This window comes from Bufo gargarizans, unplaced genomic scaffold (genome assembly GCF_014858855.1).
Source record: "Bufo gargarizans isolate SCDJY-AF-19 unplaced genomic scaffold, ASM1485885v1 fragScaff_scaffold_41_pilon:::fragment_2:::debris, whole genome shotgun sequence".
NCBI classification, from domain to species: domain Eukaryota; kingdom Metazoa; phylum Chordata; class Amphibia; order Anura; family Bufonidae; genus Bufo; species Bufo gargarizans.
The window spans coordinates 136880-155919 of record NW_025334113.1 but is presented as its reverse complement, the minus strand read 5'-3'; the positions used below and the strand labels follow the sequence as shown (position 1 = coordinate 155919).

Genomic DNA, 19040 nt, shown 5'->3' with positions numbered 1-19040 from the left:
TGAGAGTAATCAAAAGCAACTTAGTTTCCCTCCAGTATCCACATGAGGTCATCTTTACCCAATTTATACTTCAGGATTTGTCCAGTAACATCACCCAATGTGTAAGACTTCCAACCCAAAGTACTGACACTATGCAGCTAAGTAATACAGCCAAGGATTTGGTACCGCCAAGCCCCCGGCTGCCTGTAACGTTTCCAATTTAATTCTGGGACTACCACCCCCCCCCCCCTCCAAATGAGATCCCTGAAGATAGTATTCATTTTGTGGAATCTATCCTGAGAGATTCAAAATGGGGCATTTTGAAGTACATATAACAATTGTGGCATCAGTACCATCTTGAGGAAGTTAACCCTTCCCACAACTGAAAGAAAAAGTTTATTCCACACCTTAACTTAATCTGAATTCCTAAATATTTGATAGACTGCACCCAAGGAATATTATGAGCCCTAGCTACAACGGAAATCTCCTGCCCATCAATAGCCATCAGTGCCGACTCAAGCCCGACAATCTGCCGAACCTATCCACTAAGGACATTGTCGCCTCCAGAGAGGAAGACGTATCCCCTAAAAACAGAAGAGTATCATCAGCATACAATGCAATTTTATTATGCAGCCGACCATATTGAAAACCTTTAATGTCAGAAGACCTCCGCACTGTTGCCGCCAGAGGCTCAATAGCTATTGCAAAAAGGAGAGGGGACAATGGGCATCCCTGCCTTGTACCCCTCACCAACTGGAAGCAGTCTGATACCCCCCCCCCCCCCCCCCCCCGTTGGCCCTAATCCTTGCTTTCGGACTTGAGTACAACACCTGCACCCATTTAATAAACTGTGAACCAAAGCCCATACATCTCAACACATCCCAAAGATAGTTCCATTCTACACTGTCAAAGGCCTTGCAGCATCAAGCGATGAAACAGCCCTGTCACCTCCATTATCCGCCTCCACCTGCAAGCTAGTATACACCCTACGGCAATTAATAGCTGTGGATTTCTGGGGCATAAAGCCCGTCCGGTTCGGGTGAATTATACTAAGTATTACTTTTGATAGACGCTTCGCCAAGACCTTCGCCAGGAGTTTGACATCTGAGGTCAACAGGGATATGGGCCTATAAGAGTGGGGATATCTCGGATCTTTCCCGTGTTTGGGGATTACTACAAAAAGGGCTTCCTGCATTGTAGCTGGTAAACTACCCACTTTCAACGAATAATTAAATACTTCCAACAATTCTGGTAGTAACACCCCCTGAAAATGTCTGTAAATTTCTATAGGAATACCATCCACTCCCGGGGCTTTGTTACTGGCCATATCCCTTAAAGCCTCCTCCAACTCATCTATACTGAGAGGTGCATCAAGTGAATCCCCATCCTCAGCTAACAAAGTGGGCAAATCTGCCTCCCTGATGAATGACAACAGTTCCTCCTCCCTAACGCCCACAGACCTGGAGGTATACAGAGAAGAGTAAAACTCCTGGAGTATCCCCAAGATCTCTCCTGAGCTTGTATACGAAATTGCCCTGCGAGTCCATTAGCTCCACTATACATGCCGGACCTTGCTGTGCCTTAGAAACAAGCGTCAAAGTATGCCCCACACTCTCTCCTTCCATAAAACTGAGCTGTCTGTAAAAAGCCCGTTTCCTATCCGCAACCTGCAGCAAATGACACCTTAATTGCTCCTGTGCCTCCCTCATCACCCTGCCGGTAAGCGGAGAGGGAACTCTCAAATGCCCCTTCCGTCTCCGCCACAGCCCCATGCAATTGAACATCCGTCGCTCTAGATTTAGTTTTAAGCAAGCTAATGGACTTAATCAAAAGTCCCCTTAAAAATGCTTTCATGGCATCCCAAATAACGTGTCGGGAAGTTGTACCTGAGTTATTGACAAAGTATTCCCTTATATCCATCTCCAACCCTGTCAAGTCTCCCAAGATCTGGAGCCAGATCGGATTACACTTCCATATTCTCGCCCCAATCCTATCTTCTCCCAATCTCAGCTCTATTTTCAATAAGGAATGATCTGATAACGATCTAGGAAGATACTCAGAGGAGTGAACCAAAGGAAGCATATCACTATTACCCAAGGCCAGGTCTATTCGGGACAAAGTAGAATATGTGGGCAAACAGCACGAATATGCACGGACCATCGGGTGGCGTCATAATACCTTGCAGCGCTGAGCTTCCCGGTGACCTCCCCGAACCCTCCACCCTCCACCTATCTATTTGGTCATCAGGGGTGCAGTTAAAGTCTCCTATAAGTAACCATGGAAACCCTGGGAAAGTAGACACAAAGTTCAAAATCAATCTCAGTATAGGCGACGCAAACGGGGGGTGGGGGGGGGGGGTAGGGGGGATATATAACACCACCAAAATCAATTGAACATTTTTCTATCCTGCAACACACACACACACACAAACCTCCCTTCTGTATCAATAAACTCATTAGTGCATTCCCATCTAATATTCTTGTGCACCAAAATACTCACTCCCCTGGAATGTGAGGAGAAAACCGCATGTGCTGCATAACCCACCCATTTCTTTCTAAGCCAGTGGATAGTATCTGAGGTCAGATGTGTTTCTTGAAGACAGCATATAGCTGGCTGAAATCGAGATAACTAGTCAAAAATACTGTGATGCTTCTTCAACTCAGCCATGCCCTCTCACATTCCAGCTGAGCACATTCATCTTACGTGACATAGAATAGTAATAGAGTAGAAGTGTAACCCCGACCTCCCATTAATAGTATTACATAAGGTACTTGCAAAACCTGACTAATATCATAACTAACAGTGCAGTACGCAGCCTTGCAGGGTATAGCGATGGTGAGGTCACGGTTACTTAGGCAAACGAGGGTTGCTCTAGGTTACTCACAGTTTCTTGAAAGACCCTGGGCAGGCGTACAGCAGTGATGGAGAGGCTGGCACAGGGGTCCTCTGGGGCACTCTCAGTGTATAGGGACCAGGCCTGATGGTAGATGAGGTGCCCTGGATGTTGCAGGTGTTTAATGTGCCGGGGGCAAGGTCCCTTTAAGATTCGTGACGCCAGTGCCGGTAACGGTGGCACACCGATTTATAATAGGAGTAATTGAGGAACACGATGTTGTGGTGAACCAAAACTTCCTTTTACTGGAAACAGTCAATTATGTACAGTCTAGGTTCAGTTCCACATGGCAGTAGCAATAATAAGCAGGCTTTTACAAATGGCAGGCACAATGTTCTTGCAATAAACTCAGAGGGTTAAAACACTTACAGATCAGGCTGCACTTTTCCTCAGAAATCCTGTGCACTATTCCTCAGAACTCCTGTCTGTCTTAATCCCAAGGCCCGTATGCCCTATGGATGGCTTTATCCTTGGTCACCAAAACTTCCTCAGGTATATATATATCCTTGCATTAAGTAAATCCTTTGCCCTTCAGCTCTCTGGTTTAGCTGGAAACAACTTCTGCTCTACTCTGCACTTTGTGGGAACTGCAGGTTTCTCAGGAGGTAAACTCTTCCCCTGGTGACAACTAGAAGCCTGGGCTGTCTAGCTGCATGTCAGGAGGTGGCCTTCAGCTCCTTTCTGGCTAAAGTGCACACTCTCCTCTGGCTGTACACAGACTCCTGACTCTACACAGACTACTGACCCTGAACAGGACCTGACTATATATATTAGGGGTTCCCTAGCTCTCTCTACTATCTAGGAAGAGGAACTACACCCTGATAGGCCTGATACACACATAACAGGGAAAAATACACATAAAAGCATAGCAATAAACATTAAAATGGACTGTAAAATACAATGCCACTGTTCCACAGGAGGTGGAGAACAATGTGGCCCAATATTAGCAGTCATGTCATGGTGAGAACCCCTCCCTCCCCAACCCCCCCCCCCCCCCCCCATTCCCCATAGTGGAATCACTCCATAAGGAATTACTCTAAACCTGTACTCTCTTAGGGCAGCTTGTAACAAACATTCCTACCCTGTGAAATAATATGAGTAAACTCAGCAAGGTATAACCCAACTGTAAACAAAATATAAATCACAAACTTATCGTAGAACACTCTTGGCGCACTCTAACTAAACTTCTGTGTCAGGAGAAACGACAGGAACCTCATTCTTATAAAGTCCCAGCCGGGGAAGCTACTGCTGCTGAAAGAGTCCTTCAGTTCCCGACACCTGAAAAAGAGAAATAATATAGAAGCAACATATAACATAGTGTTATCATAAAACTCGACACCCTCTCTTCAACCATTCTTGTCTTGCAGCCTCAGTTGTTTTTCATGGCAGTCTAACCAGTTCGACGCTTCCTCCGGATCTTCAAAGAATCTAGTAGAACCCAGAGCTACTACTCTTAACTTTGCAGGGAATAGCATAGAATACTTGAACCGCTAAGGATTGGAGCCATCTCTTGACATCCAAGAACCTTGTTTGCTTCTTCTGTACCTCAGCAGAATAATCTGGGAAGATGGAGATTTTACTACCATTTAGGACCATATCTACATTGTCCATTTTGGCCAGAATAGGTCTTGGCGGTCTGCCAGGGGGTAAGGGTCTTGTGGGCACCCTGTGTGCTCTTTCCACAGCATACAACGCGGACAGTCCTTTGTCCTGGAAAAGTTGAAATAACCATTTTTCTATAAATTCTGTGGCATTTGTCCCCTCCGTTTCTTCCGGGATCCCCACAATTCTTATATTATTGCGCCGCGAGCGGTTCTCTAAATCATCTGTTTTTGCAAACAAAGAAGCCACGTCTCCCGCCGCCCTCTTAGCTGCCATCTTAAGGGGTTTGGTATCATCTTCTAATACAGAGACTCTTTTCTCAACCTCTAAGGTTCTTTGATTTATCTTGTGAACAACATGTCTGATCAGCACTATATCTTCTCTCAAACTGCCCACTTGTAAGTGAAGAGCTTTAAGCGAGGTGTTGCATCAGGCTACTGCTTTAAGAACATCTTTTAATGTAGGATTTTTCTCTCAGAGGAGGGCCCAGAAGGGATATCTGCACAGCCCTGAGCGTTAATGAGGGACCCAGAGCTCCGGTCACCAGTGCCCCTGCCCCTGCAACAGCTTGTGAGCGCTCCGGGGTTCTGCCCGGCACCCTGGCATATCTACTGAGGCGCGCCACTATGCTCGTGCCGTTCAACAATTGCACGCTGTCTTCCTCCACTGATCCGGTGCCATCTTGGCCAGCCTCCACCTTCTCCATACGGGCGCCGCTTTTCCCCCGCTTCGGCATGATTTCTGGCTCCGAACACAGGAGCAGAGGGTGAAGCTGCAGTCCGCGAAACAAAGCGAGCCACTTACCTCACCTGGCTGGTCGAGAACAAGGCTAAACTTCAGGATTCTGTCAGGAACGATGTAACACGCGTCCTACTCCATGCTGCGGTAGGCCACGCCCCCGGACCGTGTGTTTTCTACCCAGGACCAAACCTTCCAACATCAGCTATATATGCAAACTAAAATGCAAGAGCTGGAAAAGCTCCTCACGCATGAAATGAGACTGTGGTGGGATTTTACCACACTTAATAAATATGTTAAGAAGTCCATGATACCGAGGGGACTTCTAATCAAAAAAATTCCCACAACTGTGTTCTCGGAATCATTTGTTTTCAAATGGAACGGTATCCTATCTGAATGTTCACTCCAGCTAATGGCACTTATAATTGAACAGGAGGGGGAGAAACTCGACTCAATCCAACAGGAAATTGAGGCTTGCCGTACCTGTTAAAATATGAGGACTTGCAGCAATTCCAAGAATTGCAGGATAAAACATCCAATACTCTGAAAAATATAGAGGAAACTATAATGGAGGTCAAACAAAATAAACGGGATCTTTTTGACTATAATAATGACCAGATATATGAGTGGGGTAGGCGTGAGAATTTACCACACACCCCGAAATCCATACTAAAAAATTAAAAACAATCAAACTGGTCCCAGAGAAGGCCCAGGACAGCCCACAAAATGAGCTTTAATTCATCAGATCTGGAAGTCACAGAAGGTACAAGTGATTCTCAGGACTCCATTGAAGATGCTGATAAAAATAAGGGGGATCATATGTCTCTGCAAAACAAGCCCTCTTACTATAAAAAGTCCAGAAACAGACAAAGACATGGGGGCTCAACTCCAAAAACGGACAAGAAGGGCAGATAGAAAACACAGTAAGAAAACCGCATACAATGTCGACCAGACATCGAAAGACATAGGACCTTGTTCACATGATGTCCCTATATATGATGTAATCAATTTATCGCAAATGGTATTAACGGAGGACCAGCTTGATGTCTTGTCCCTTGGGTTAAACTTTGTACCAGCAATGGACTTTGACCTTTTTTCTACAATTTTAGATTGTTTGTTCGTAATCTGACTCTGAGGAGACATTTCTCCGATAGTTCTATAACATCATGTGATGACGGGGATGACAATGAGAAACCCCGGGGGTCAGTTTACAATGTCTTTACCGGTCTTTCCTTCGAGGAACAATGTTCACTTGTTTGCCTAGAGAGTTTACAAAGAGAAAATCAAATGTTTGATGCTAAAGTTGATAGTCAGGAATTTAAAACCAGAAATGCTAGGTATTATCCCGTGAAGTCTCGGGTTCCTAGCATGGATACCTTTGTAGAAACATTAGAAAGGGAACTCACTGAGATCCACATTCTCCAGGTTAATCAGAAACAGAGGTATGAGAATCTCACTAGACGGCAGGAGGAGGCTTTAAAACAGCTATGGGAATGTTCAGACCTAGTAATCAAGATGGCGGACAATGGGGGGGGGGGTCTGTGGTAGTCATGGACAAAGATGTATATTTTAAGCAGATGATGGTCATGCTGTCTGACTTTTCCACATACAGAAGATTAGAGGACAACCCTACAGATAAATTTAAAAAGCCATATTTGTCCTTGTTGGATAAAGGTAGAGATACCGGTTTCATTAATGAAAAAGAATATAATTTTCATACATGCTCTTCCTAAGACACACAAAAAAAAAGATACCCCCCCCCCATCCGCCCCATAGTGTCGGGTATTGGGTCGTTATTTGAAAGATTAGGGGAGTGGTTAGATGCCATTCTCCAACCCTTAGTAAGGAGACTACCGGGTTTTATCATGGACACATCGGATGTTCTGAGGGCTTTCTATGACAAATCCTGGAGATATGAGTACATCTGGCTCACCCTCGATGTGGTCTCTCTCTATCCCGCACAACATAGCTCTTCTGGCACTGGAATATCACCTGCACAGATATAGTTGCCACTCGACAGATTTTGTGGACTATATTGTGGAGGTGACAACACTGCTCATGACTTCCAATTACTTCAGCTTTATTAACAAGTTTTTTTTACAGATCAGATATGGGGGCCAAATATTCGCCATCCCTTGCCAATCTTACTATGGCTTACTGGGAGGAGCAATTTATATTTTCAGAGAATATTCCTTTTGCAGGTACCGTGGTCTGGTATGGCAGATACATCGATGATTTGCTCCTCATTTGGGGCCGCAATGTGTCTGCCATACAAGACTTCATGGCATATATAAATGACAATCCATATAATTTACAATTATAACTCCCCGGTTTGATGCATCCTTGATCTGTTTTCTTGACCTGAAGTTAACTGGAATACCTAACCAAACTATTATGACAGAGACCTTCCGTAAGGAGGTCTCCGGCAACACCCTTCTCAGAGCTGATAGCCACCACCCCGCGCATACCCACGCAGGAACTGCAGCATGGATGCTTCCTTCCTAAGAGAATGTGCAGTAATTTGGGATAGAATGAAACGGAGGGGATACCCAAACTGGATGCTGACTAGGGCCGCCCAGATAGTTAAGAAGAGGACTAGAACAGACCTTCTGTTCAAACATTCAGGCAGAGGGTACTGAAATAAAAAATAAGCAAATTTCTGTGATAAACCCACACTTGTCCTCAATGTTAGTAGACAATTTGCGGCGATTAAACGGGCTATACAGAGGTGCATTCCGATCTTATATGAGGGCCAATTTTTGTTTAACTCTTTGAGGGATGGCTGCAGGATTGTTTCAAGACGTCCTAGCAACCTGGCCAATGAATTGACACTCTCCTTACGTGCTTTTCCCACTGTTAAATCCAAATCCACCTGGCTTAGACATCAAGGTTTTACCAGGAGCGGGGGTCATCCCTGCAAGTCCTGTAATTATGTACAATCTAACACAGTGTTTGAAAATTCTACACATACGGAACATTTTTCTATCAAGAGCTATATCAATTGCAACAGTGTAGGTGTTATTTACCTGATCAAGTGCACTAGTTGCGATGTTATGTATGTGGGGAGTACTTGCAGACAATTTAAGGCCAGGTTGCGGGAACATCTGAACTATATTGCCAACCCTATGGCAACAAGTATCTCAAGTGTTGCCAGTCACTTTATCAAAGAACCTAATAGAAATGTGGCCAGTTTGTGTGCATATGCCATCGAGAAGGTTATCCCCTCCCCTAGAGGTGGTGACATCAGAAATAAGATTCTATTGCGGGAAGCCTTTTGGATCTTTAGATTAGATACCCGGTATCCGAAGGGCCTCAATATGCGTAAGTAAGGAGCTTATGTATTGCTACCAATAGAAGGTTAAGAGGTGATATTGCAACATATATAATTTAAATTGTATTTTATTTAAGATACCAACGGTCTGGCAAACATTGTAATAATCAGATATGTCTCAGCGATAAGATAATTTTCCATCCAAGTTACTATTATGACACTGGATTCGGGCTGTCTTTATATTCATTATTTTTACTGTTTTCTCTTCTCTGTAGGAATGTTTTTTGTTTATTCCTCAGCTCTTAAGCTGTTCAGTTAATAACCCTGATACTACAAGGATCTGCAGAGGAATATTTTTTTTTAAATAATTGTATTTTTATTAAAGTATATATAAAAGTAGAAGAAACATACACAGTTTCATAAGGAATCCGCCAGACATCAAGAGAGCAGTAAATATACAGGCTTTAACGATTCCAATAAGCCACATAAATGCAGAACAAATAATTCCAGTTTTATCAATTACAAGTCGGGTAATGACATAACTGAGCAATAACTGCCTACTTCTAAGCAGCCGTAATGTAAAAAACAGTATCAGTATCATGAACATAGGACAGGACAAGACACAAGAGGGTAGACAGAAGGCTGGGGGGGGGGCGGTAGGAAGGAAACTATTCAGCTGTCTCTGTGAGCATGTCCCAAGACTGCCATACCTTATGAAAATTATCCATAGAATTATTGATAAGTGCAGAAAGATATTCCATACGTCTAACCTCCATAACACTGGAGAACAGGTCAGACCTAGTTGGCACGTCACGTCTCTTCCAGTATTTAGCTATAAGGCGTCTAGTAGCCGACAATATGTGTAATACCAAGCAAAGCATGTGTTTCTTTACTACTACTGGGGGCATGTTCAGTAAAAACATATACGGATCCAGTGTGAATTTTATATTAGTAATTTGCAATAGAAGTTGCTGGGCCTCTCTCCATAAAGGAAAGATGACATGGCAGTCCCAAAAAATTTTAAATAATGACCCTCGGCTTGAGTCACACCGCCAGCAAGCATCAGAGATAGTAGGATTCAAGTGTCTAAGCATCTGAGGTGTATGATACCAAAACATCAGAAGCTTATAAGCATTTTCTCTATAGGTCACACAGGTAGATGACATTGCTGCTCTCCGCCATATAAGCTGCCAGTCGCTCGGCGATATTTCTTTCTCTAGGTATCTCTCCCATTTAGACATATATGCATGTCGCATGACCTTTGGGGGTTCTGGGGTTGAAAGAAGAACGTATATGTCTGATATAAGACCCCTGGTGGAGGTGGAAAGTTTACAAAGACGTTCAAACAGTGTCGGAGTAGATACCTTCTTATCCTTAAATAAGGTTCTGAACAAGTGTTGGATTTGTATATGCTGCCACCTTGCAGAGGAATATTTTAATATTGCCATGTGTTTTATGCTGGAAATAGCAGTGTTTGTGACATATGGTGATAGGTGTATTGGTTGTGGAAGGCTCGCCCCCGGGAGTTTAGATCTCCCTACCCACCCCCATGATTGAGGGTGGGGTCCTTTTATACGGGTACGAGCACTCCACTAGGTTATGATTAAGAACTTAAAAGTTCAAAATATGTTAACCGGCCACAGTGGTGGGTGAAGGTGCACACTGGATGTATTCATATTATGAATCTGAATAAAGACGAAGCAACCTTTTGAAGTTTGGATGCTGGAACTCTCTCTTTTTTGTACATTACTCAGAAGACTGGTCCGGTCTTCTCCCGTGCATCCTCGTTTATGGTGAGCTGGAAATTGCAACTTTCTTTTACAAATAGGCGTATTGCTGTTAGTCTGACCTCTAGTGGTTCTTTATCAATATGACAGGTACATATTCACTAAGACAGGTCTAATTAGCATGCGCATGAAAATGTGGCACAAGTGAGCTGCAATTAGGCGCACGTCTCCATGAAAGTAGGCAAAATTTGGTAGAACTCGCCACTAAAAACAGAGGCAGAATAGTACGCCAGCCCTGGAGTGGAGTAGAAATGAGACTCTTTTTATATGCAACATAAGGTACACTTACATAAATAGAGGGACATGCTCCGCTGCAAATTTTTTCATAATAGGCCTCTAACTCTGCCCAAAACATAATTATACACACATATTCTCCTAAAGCCCCCACATAGTAATTATTCCCCCTTTGTGCCAGCTGGTGGTGAGGAGTGGCGGCGTCCAGGAGCAGGAGAGGTACGTTTTTTTTTGTTTTTTTTTTATTTGTGCTGATGGCTGACATGGGGGGGAATGATGGCTGACATGGGGGGCATGATGGCTGACATGGGGGGCATGATGGCTGACATGGGGGAGCATGATGGCTGACATGGGCATGATGGCTGAAATATGGGCATGATGGCTGAGATATGGGCATGATGGCTGAAATATGGGCATGATGGCTGAAATATGGGCATGATGGCTGACATGGGGGCATGATGGCTGACATGGGGGCATGATGGCTGACATATGCGCATGATGGCTGACATTGGGGGCATGATGGCTGACATTGGGGGCATGATGGCTGACATAGGGGCAGGATGGCTGATTTGGGGGCATGATGGCTGACTTGGGGGTATGATGGCTGACATGGGGGGCTGATTGACTGATGACATGGGCTGATCTGAGGCATTGGGGGTCTGATTGCTGGTCTGACCTGAGGTGCAATGGAAAATATTTTTTTCTTATTATTCTCCTCTAAATCCTAGTTGCGTTTTATGGGCCTGTGCGTCTTAGAGGGCGAAAAATGCGGTCCTCAAACCAGCGATTGTCTGAAGCAAAGAGAAGATACCAGGACCACACAGAGAAGAAACCAGCTGCTGCAGATGGGACCAGGGGCCAGGTGAGCCACATTTTGCGCCAAAATGAAGCTTCGCTTGTGTTGGCAAAAATACTTGCACTGGCCCTGTGTGGAGTGCTGGCAGCTGAGCTACATGGTGAAAAAGGGAGCGGCCTGCTTCATCATTACAATCAGCTGTCTCTGCGTCCTATGAGACAGCTGTGGCCTTTTCTGTGTATGTAGGGTCTAGTAATGGATTATTGCAGCCTGTACAATGTATGCAGTAGTTAGTTTTAGTAATGTATAGTCCTGACTAGCAGTACAGTCAGACGTTTGCCTATAGGTATATTGCACACCATGCTCTGGTTATTCCGGTGTATGCTCTTATGCGTCGGTGGCCTGTAGATTGTCAGTGTGCTGATAATTTCTTATGTTCTTTTGTAGATGGTGAGACTCCCTAGAAGAAAAAGGGGAAGTAACATAACTGGTTGTGCAATATGCGCCATCATCTGCTTCCCAGCATCCTGACTATAGATGCGCATAACTTCTCCTTCCCTTTCAGGGAACTATTTCTCTATGGAGCAGAAATTCTGTAAAAAAAAGTCTGTGCATTAGGTCCCTCTAGTGTGATCTGAACATTGTTCCTCTGATGTCTGCAGAGATTGGGGTTCCCCCAGGAGGAAGTGGTACTAGAGCAGCAAGCAGTGAATTCTTCTTATAGACTGCTGGTTCATCAGAGGCGCAAGTCTTCTTCAAAATGCAATAAGTGTAACGCCCCGCAAGAGGGCATTACCACTCTTTGTCTCTCCACCCCCCCCCCCCCCACCATCTCCTATGGTTGATCCTGTGTCATCATATGTATTTACTTCATGTCCTGCAAAATGTGTCTTCATATTTCCTTTCTAATTACTGTTAAAGTGTAATGTGCCTGGTTCACCAGCAGATGGAAACAGTGACAGAGTTACTTTCCCTGGAGAGGAACCTTCTTGTTCCATTCCAGCCCTTTCTAGGGAGGGAGGACTTAAGCTAGTAAAAGTGAGTTCAGAGTAGCCTGATAAAGATGCCCCTATAAACTGCCAGGAAGTACAGCAGTTTATATAGTCATCAGAGAGGCAACCCCCCCCCCCCCCCACCCAAGGCATGTGGCATTGTTACGTTGGCTGAGATATGAAAATAAGACAAGAGATAACATTTGGTATCTGCCTATTGTGCAATGTTTTACTAACTGTGGTATCGGAACTATGTAAATATCTAACTACAGGCGCCATCTTGTAATGGAGTTCTCTAACAGCAGAAAAAGCATATATGACGTAGCAAGGAGGCGTGTTCTCTTGGGTAGGATGGAACCTTTGTGCTCTTGAGAAGATAAGGTGTTGTCTGAGAGCTAAAGTATGTGGGAGCTTTCTTAGCTGAATTCAAAGAATGTAGTCCACAGCTCTATCAGGACCTCATTCTTTCCCTAACGAAAGCCTAGAACACCTGTCCCCATGTTTCGAATACTCTTCACCAGCTTCCATGACAACCTAGCCTAGTGTAGAGCCTCCCATGACACTGGACTTAGCATGGGAAAGTCAGATGTCAGTCCCTATGGTTGATGATCTCCAGGTGGCTTCGTGTGAGGGGGGGGGGGGGGGGACACACCAACAGAACGAAGTGGACCTTGTCTCCCATCCTCACGGAGGTCTCCCATCCTTATGGAGGTCTCCAATGAGCATCTCCAGGGTAGCCTCAGCTACGACTTTGAACAAAAACCTCCTAATGTAGGGGATGACACAACAAACAATTAACGCAAATAGCAGAATTAAAGATAAAATTCAGGAATAGGAAGTTAGTCCTTTTAGGGCATTCATGACCTGGTCATTGATTAGTGTGAGCATAAGAACTATCAATACTGGGAGTCTTTGGGCTATACTAGTAATGGGTCACTGGGCTAGAAGTATTGGACTGTAACAACTTTGTTCTTCCTTTTGCACACCTCGTCACCTGCCCAGAAACCTATTTTTACTATCTCAATAAGAATCCATATTCTTTTAGTCAGGATCAGCAGTCACACAAGGGGGAACAAGACACATCCTTTCAAGTCTCCCGACAATACTTTCTTGAAATGACTCGAAATAGGCTTTCCTTCAAGCTTCACTGATGTGCTTGTGGTCAAGAATACTTGGAATGGACCATCAAACCAGGATTTGAGGACAGGACTTTTCTAACATGTCTTTTTACCACCACCCAATCTCCAGACACAAGTGGGTGGGTTCCTGGTGCTTTATCAACATCTGGAAGTGAAGCAAAAACTCGAGAATGTATTTTAGGAAAATGCTTGTGCAAGCTGATCACATAATCTGTCAGACAATTATGTTGCATCTGGAGCCACTGTGGGAAATATAATCCTGTCCTGGGCCTGACCCACTAAGGACCTTATAGGGAATAAGGCCTTCTGCATCACTTCACCTGTGAAGGGAACACCTGTGTCGCTTTCAATGGTCTCAGGTACCCCATAACTGCATACAAACTTGGCTATAATCTTCTTTGCTGTGGTCTTTGCTACCGGGTATGCTTCTGGCCATCCTGAAAACAAGTCATCACACACCAATACATATTCATACATGCCCAATTTGGGTAGCTGAAGGTAGTCTGCAGGCGTTGAAACAGATACAAAAAGCAAGATGTGTGTTCCTGGGATACCTTAATCACCTTGTCTCACGTTGTTCTGGGCAAAAATCATACATTCTTGAGTATATCTAACTGCTACAGTGCTAAACCCTGGGGCGTACCATGCGCTAAAATTACTAAAATACACACAGCAGCTTCTGACTGGTGCATCACTCCATGGGTTGCCGGTGCCATCGTGGATTAGAGGGACCTGGGAAGGCAGAGTTTCCCTTGGAACTGTTAGGCCTTCCTCATTTGTAGTCCCCCCTTATCCATCCACCGATCCCTTTCCCACCTGGTTCTGTAAGGTCTTAAGAACTTCCAGCGAGACAGGAGGAGTTATTTCAGGGACCTCAGCTGTGGCCACTTAAGGCAGGGGTCTGCCTAGGCAATTTGGCAGCCATTTTTGCCGCCTGATCTGCCTTGGCTTTTCCCTTTGCCTCCTCCGAGTCTGTTTTACAGCAACCTTTGTTTTTTTATCACCGCCACTCAAGTTGGCAACATGAGGGCTTCTATAAAAAAAAACTCACTGCTTCCCCATTTTGATGGGTTTTCCTGAAGCGGTCAGGAAGTCTCTGGCCTTCCAAATGGGCCCATAGGCATGGGCTGTACCTAGAATCAGCGTAAATGTTGGCGGCTTTTCCATCTGCATATCTGCAAGCCATCTCCAGAGGCCCTTAGCTCTGCTTCTTGGGCAGACATGTGTGGTGATAAGGTGCTTTTTAGTGTCAGGTTTAATCACCACTGCCCAACCTCTGTAGTAACTGCCGTCCTGGCCATACCTCGATCCATCCACAAAGAGCACATGATCTGGATTATCTAATAGCTGATTTACCAAATCCCGCTGTCCCTTGTGACATTTTTCTGCAAACAGTCATGAGCCTTGTCGGGAAGTAATATTTCCATTAAGAATTATTAATTATGGTCATAAAAATAATTAATCATAAAAAAATAAAATGTATAAAATTTGTCATAAATTCTTAAAATCATGACCTGGTGAATTGTAGACAAGCTAATCGATACAATTCACATCAGTCAAGTTCTTTTGACGTGAGATGACATTAATGATAAAATGTAGTCCTACGTTATACAATACACCAAAATCGCAGAGCGAAGGGAACGGCCGGTATGGAGCTGTTCGAAATAGCTTCAAATAGATACCCAAAACTGACACAAGGACAGCAAATTGCATAATATAGAATACCAAGTTTTATTGAACATATACTAATTTAAAACATTTGTTGAAATCCATATATATTGGCAGCATTAGTCACACAGGAAAAATATCCACAGGTCTGTCACTTATAATACATATAACTAGAAAATAGTCTCCCAGGCTATGGGTAACAATAAGCCCCAGCCCTAAAGTTAATACATAAAGTGCATAGTGCCACAAAATACAGATCAAATGCAGGAGAAGAATGCAGTAAAAAATACAGACCAAGACAGTCCTGGATCCCGACACGTGTTTCGCAGTCGCTTTCTCAAGGGATACTAGTGGTGTGTATTCACTGATCATATATAGTCTGTAGATTAGGTCAATTGGAAACACATGAGAACAAACACACGCCCAAATCGGAAACAGGAAGTGTGGTGTGTTCCAGCTTGGAACGCACCAACTCACTACCGGTTCCTCCAGTGTCCGGACACCATACCCCTCACATCATTCATACATGCAAGCGGAACAAGGCAGAGGGGGGCAAAAAAACAGGAGAGAGATGTTGATTGAGACAGAATCCAGTATAACCATCCTAGAGGGTGGATGGATGCGAGGCGCTCCATGGAAGGCCGCATTTGCCGGATTGGATATCCAGCATGCGGTCCACCGTGGAACGCATCTCATCCAATCCAAACCCACACCTTTTCCTCCTCTTAGAAGTATATGCCACAAGTCCCGCGAGATTGACAGAACGTGATTACTTCATGCGTTCCATGTCGGAATGCAAAAGAACTCTGCGGCTATCTATTCATTGCCGTTCACTTATATTCATAATTAATACATAGAGGTACACTATCAATGCATTGCAGAGTTACTGTCCATCACGCATATATAAATATCAATGGGGGTTAATTAAAACAAATACTGCAGCCTATTACAAATAAATACTATTAGATAGCGTATATACAATAAAATATAAATATTGTAGAGTGAATGATATGATAACAAATAACACTTAAACCCATTATATAGAATATATAATGTATCACAATAGCCAATAATAAATAAATAATTAAAACACGTATATTGTACATATCAATTTCTTTAGTATGAGAACCAAGGTGAGAAAAATATATGAAAACCAGTGAAAAATAAGAGTGAAAAATAAAATGTGATAAAAAGTATCGTATAGTGAAAAGTGATAAGTGCAAATCAAATGCAAACACTTATATCAGTATAATGTCACAATTAGAGAATAAATATATTCAATATTACCAACCCCTATGTTATGTTATGTTACTAAGTCCTTGTATAGCGCTCTAGAGGAACTCAATCCGATCGAAGCGCTTGTCGGCGGCTATATTGGTGGGCCCCTACATCATCCTACACAAAAAGCCAGGTCTTAACCAACTTCCTAAATTCCAGGTAATTTGATGTTGTTCTAATGTGTTCTGGGAGGGAGTTCCAGATCTTGGGGGCCAATACTGAGAAACGTCTGTCCCCCCTTGTCTTGAGGCGGGTTCTTGGCACCGACAGAAGGGAGGCTGAGGTGGATCTCAGTTCTCTAGGAGGATGGTGACGTGTTATCTTTTTTTGCAGGTAGATGGGACCTGTTTTGTAGAGAGCTTTGTGTGTTAAGCAGCACAGCTTAAACTGCACTCTCTCTTTCACTGGGAGCCAGTGGAGTTCCCTGCGTGCTTTTGTGACAGAATCTGTCCAGTCTAGTTTCTTGATGAGCCGGATGGCCCTGTTTTGACAGTGTTGCAGAGCTCCCAGATCTTTCTCTGGCAGCCCCGCATACATTGCATTACCATAGTCCAGGTGGGAGTTGACTAGAGCTCCCACCACGACCTGTCTGCATGTGTTGGGGAGAAACGGTAGGGCTTTTTTTAGAAGGAATAGGGCGAAGTTTGCTTTCCGTATTACTTCTTTAATCTGGGGACAGAGGCTCATTTCTTGATCCAAGATTATCCCCAGACTCTTTCCTTGTGTGGCGATGACAACGTTTTCCCCAAAGATAGACGGGGCGGCAGCCTCAGGTGTTTTATGTGGTGCAATAAGCTCAGTCTTGGTCGGGTTGAGTTTGAGGTGGTTATGTGCTAGCCAGTTCCTGGCCTTATTTAGTCCTTCTTGCGTGAGCTTGTAGTTATCAGCGGATTTTGATACTCTCAAAAGGATCTGTGTATCGTCCGCATAAGACTCATAGCTGATGTTATACTCCTTCAGAATAGCGAGCAGAGGTCGGACATATATATTAAAGAGTAATGGCGAGAGGGGAGATCCCTGAGGGACTCCCCACTCCACCTTCTCGACTGGGTAAAAGAATGAGCCCAGTTTGACTCTCTGAGTTCTGTTTTTCAGAAAGGAGTCAAACCAGGTAAGTCCGTGGCTATCTACTCTGATGTCAGCTTTTAATCTATTACTAGTGATAATACACAGTGTATTTAATATTAGATCAAATAAGGCTGCTTCTTTTTCTTGTACGTATATATATTCTCCAATTAACTCCCTCCTTGCTTGTATTCTCCCTCTCCTTCTGCATAATTTCGTCCCTTCTATCTTTAACTTCTTGTCAGTCCAGCTTCTAGGATGGTAATTTGAGCATGTGTCCATATACTTTTGAGAGCTAAGATGACCTAATAATACAGAAAGTAACATTAAAATTACAGAATAAAATCACACATAAAACATATACAATAATACACAGGTATTATTAAAATATGCAGATTTATTAGTTATAAGGTAATAAACATATTTGAGTAAATAAACACAATAATACATGCAAATGAATAGATTCAGTAATTAATATAAAGCATTACAAGCTTAACAACACGTGAGTGGAAATAACTTGTCACAATATAACCAAGCTATTATTAGGTTAGGATATCAAAGTAGGAACATAAGTTATATACATTACTTCTGTTCAGAGAAAACCTCATGATATCAGGATAGGCATGTCTAATCCTAGACATCGATTTGGAATGCTAAATACATTCTGCCCCCTTCTAACCAATTACACATCACATGACTTCAAGATGGGTAAATCCATCCAAGGATATAACTTGGAAGAGATAACTGTATCCTTCCGCCCCATCCTGGACTATTTTCACACATATGACTTTGGTAAGACTATTAAGACAAATAACAGGGATCTAGGATCTTGCTAGACCATATCTTAAATGGGAAGGACTTGAAACAAGTCTTTCCTGTGGGAATCCATCACTTAGCTTGGCAAAGAATATTATTATCAATATATATATATATATATATATATATATATATGCAATCATTTAATGCTTTGCTAGATTATGAGTCTTGATTCTTCTGCAGGTAGAATGAAGCCTCACAATATCCTAAGACTACATCTCAATATGGAGATGATCAAATAATTTATTTATTCGCCAATCTAGATGGTATAATTTCACCCACACTATCCAATTAGTATTAATAAAATTAAATATAATTTTCTGTGTCTCTTACCAAGTCCTAGTAGGAATCTCACTTCTGCTCCTAGGAAAGCTGGGTGGTCCATCATAGCGCATCTCACCATGGCTTTCATCTTGATAGACCCCTCTAGAGAGCTTTCACTTTTCTCTCTCTCTCTCTCTCTCTCTCTGTGGTTTATGATCACAAACTTATCAGTTAGACACACCTTCCTAGTTTGGAACTTTCCAATCATTGTCGGATTGGCGTAACTATTGATAAGAAATATGACATCATAACCTTACCCAGAATGCACTTTTGCTACTGTTGTAATGTCACCTATTCATACCTAGGTGGCACTGCTGTGTAAGCTATTTGCATCATAGTATAAAGGGTTAACTTATATAAGTCTGAATAAAACGTATTTTATACATTTGACCTTAGAAGCTTTAATTCAAAGCTATAGGGATTAATTCTTACATTTGTAGCAATAAGAGACAGACCTC

The 19040-nt window shown here is 43.2% G+C and overlaps 1 protein-coding gene across 1 annotated transcript; it reads right to left on the bottom strand.

Moving 5' to 3' along the window:
• Positions 1-4047: 4047 nt before the first annotated feature.
• Positions 4048-18643, bottom strand: LOC122922511. Its single transcript, XM_044273126.1, has 4 exons — positions 18592-18643; positions 16806-17747; positions 4398-4884; positions 4048-4150 (listed from the first exon to the last, which is right to left on the bottom strand). The coding sequence occupies exons 1-4, from the start codon at positions 18641-18643 to the stop codon at positions 4048-4050; spliced, it is 1584 nt and encodes a 527-aa protein (XP_044129061.1).
• Positions 18644-19040: the final 397 nt, after the last annotated feature.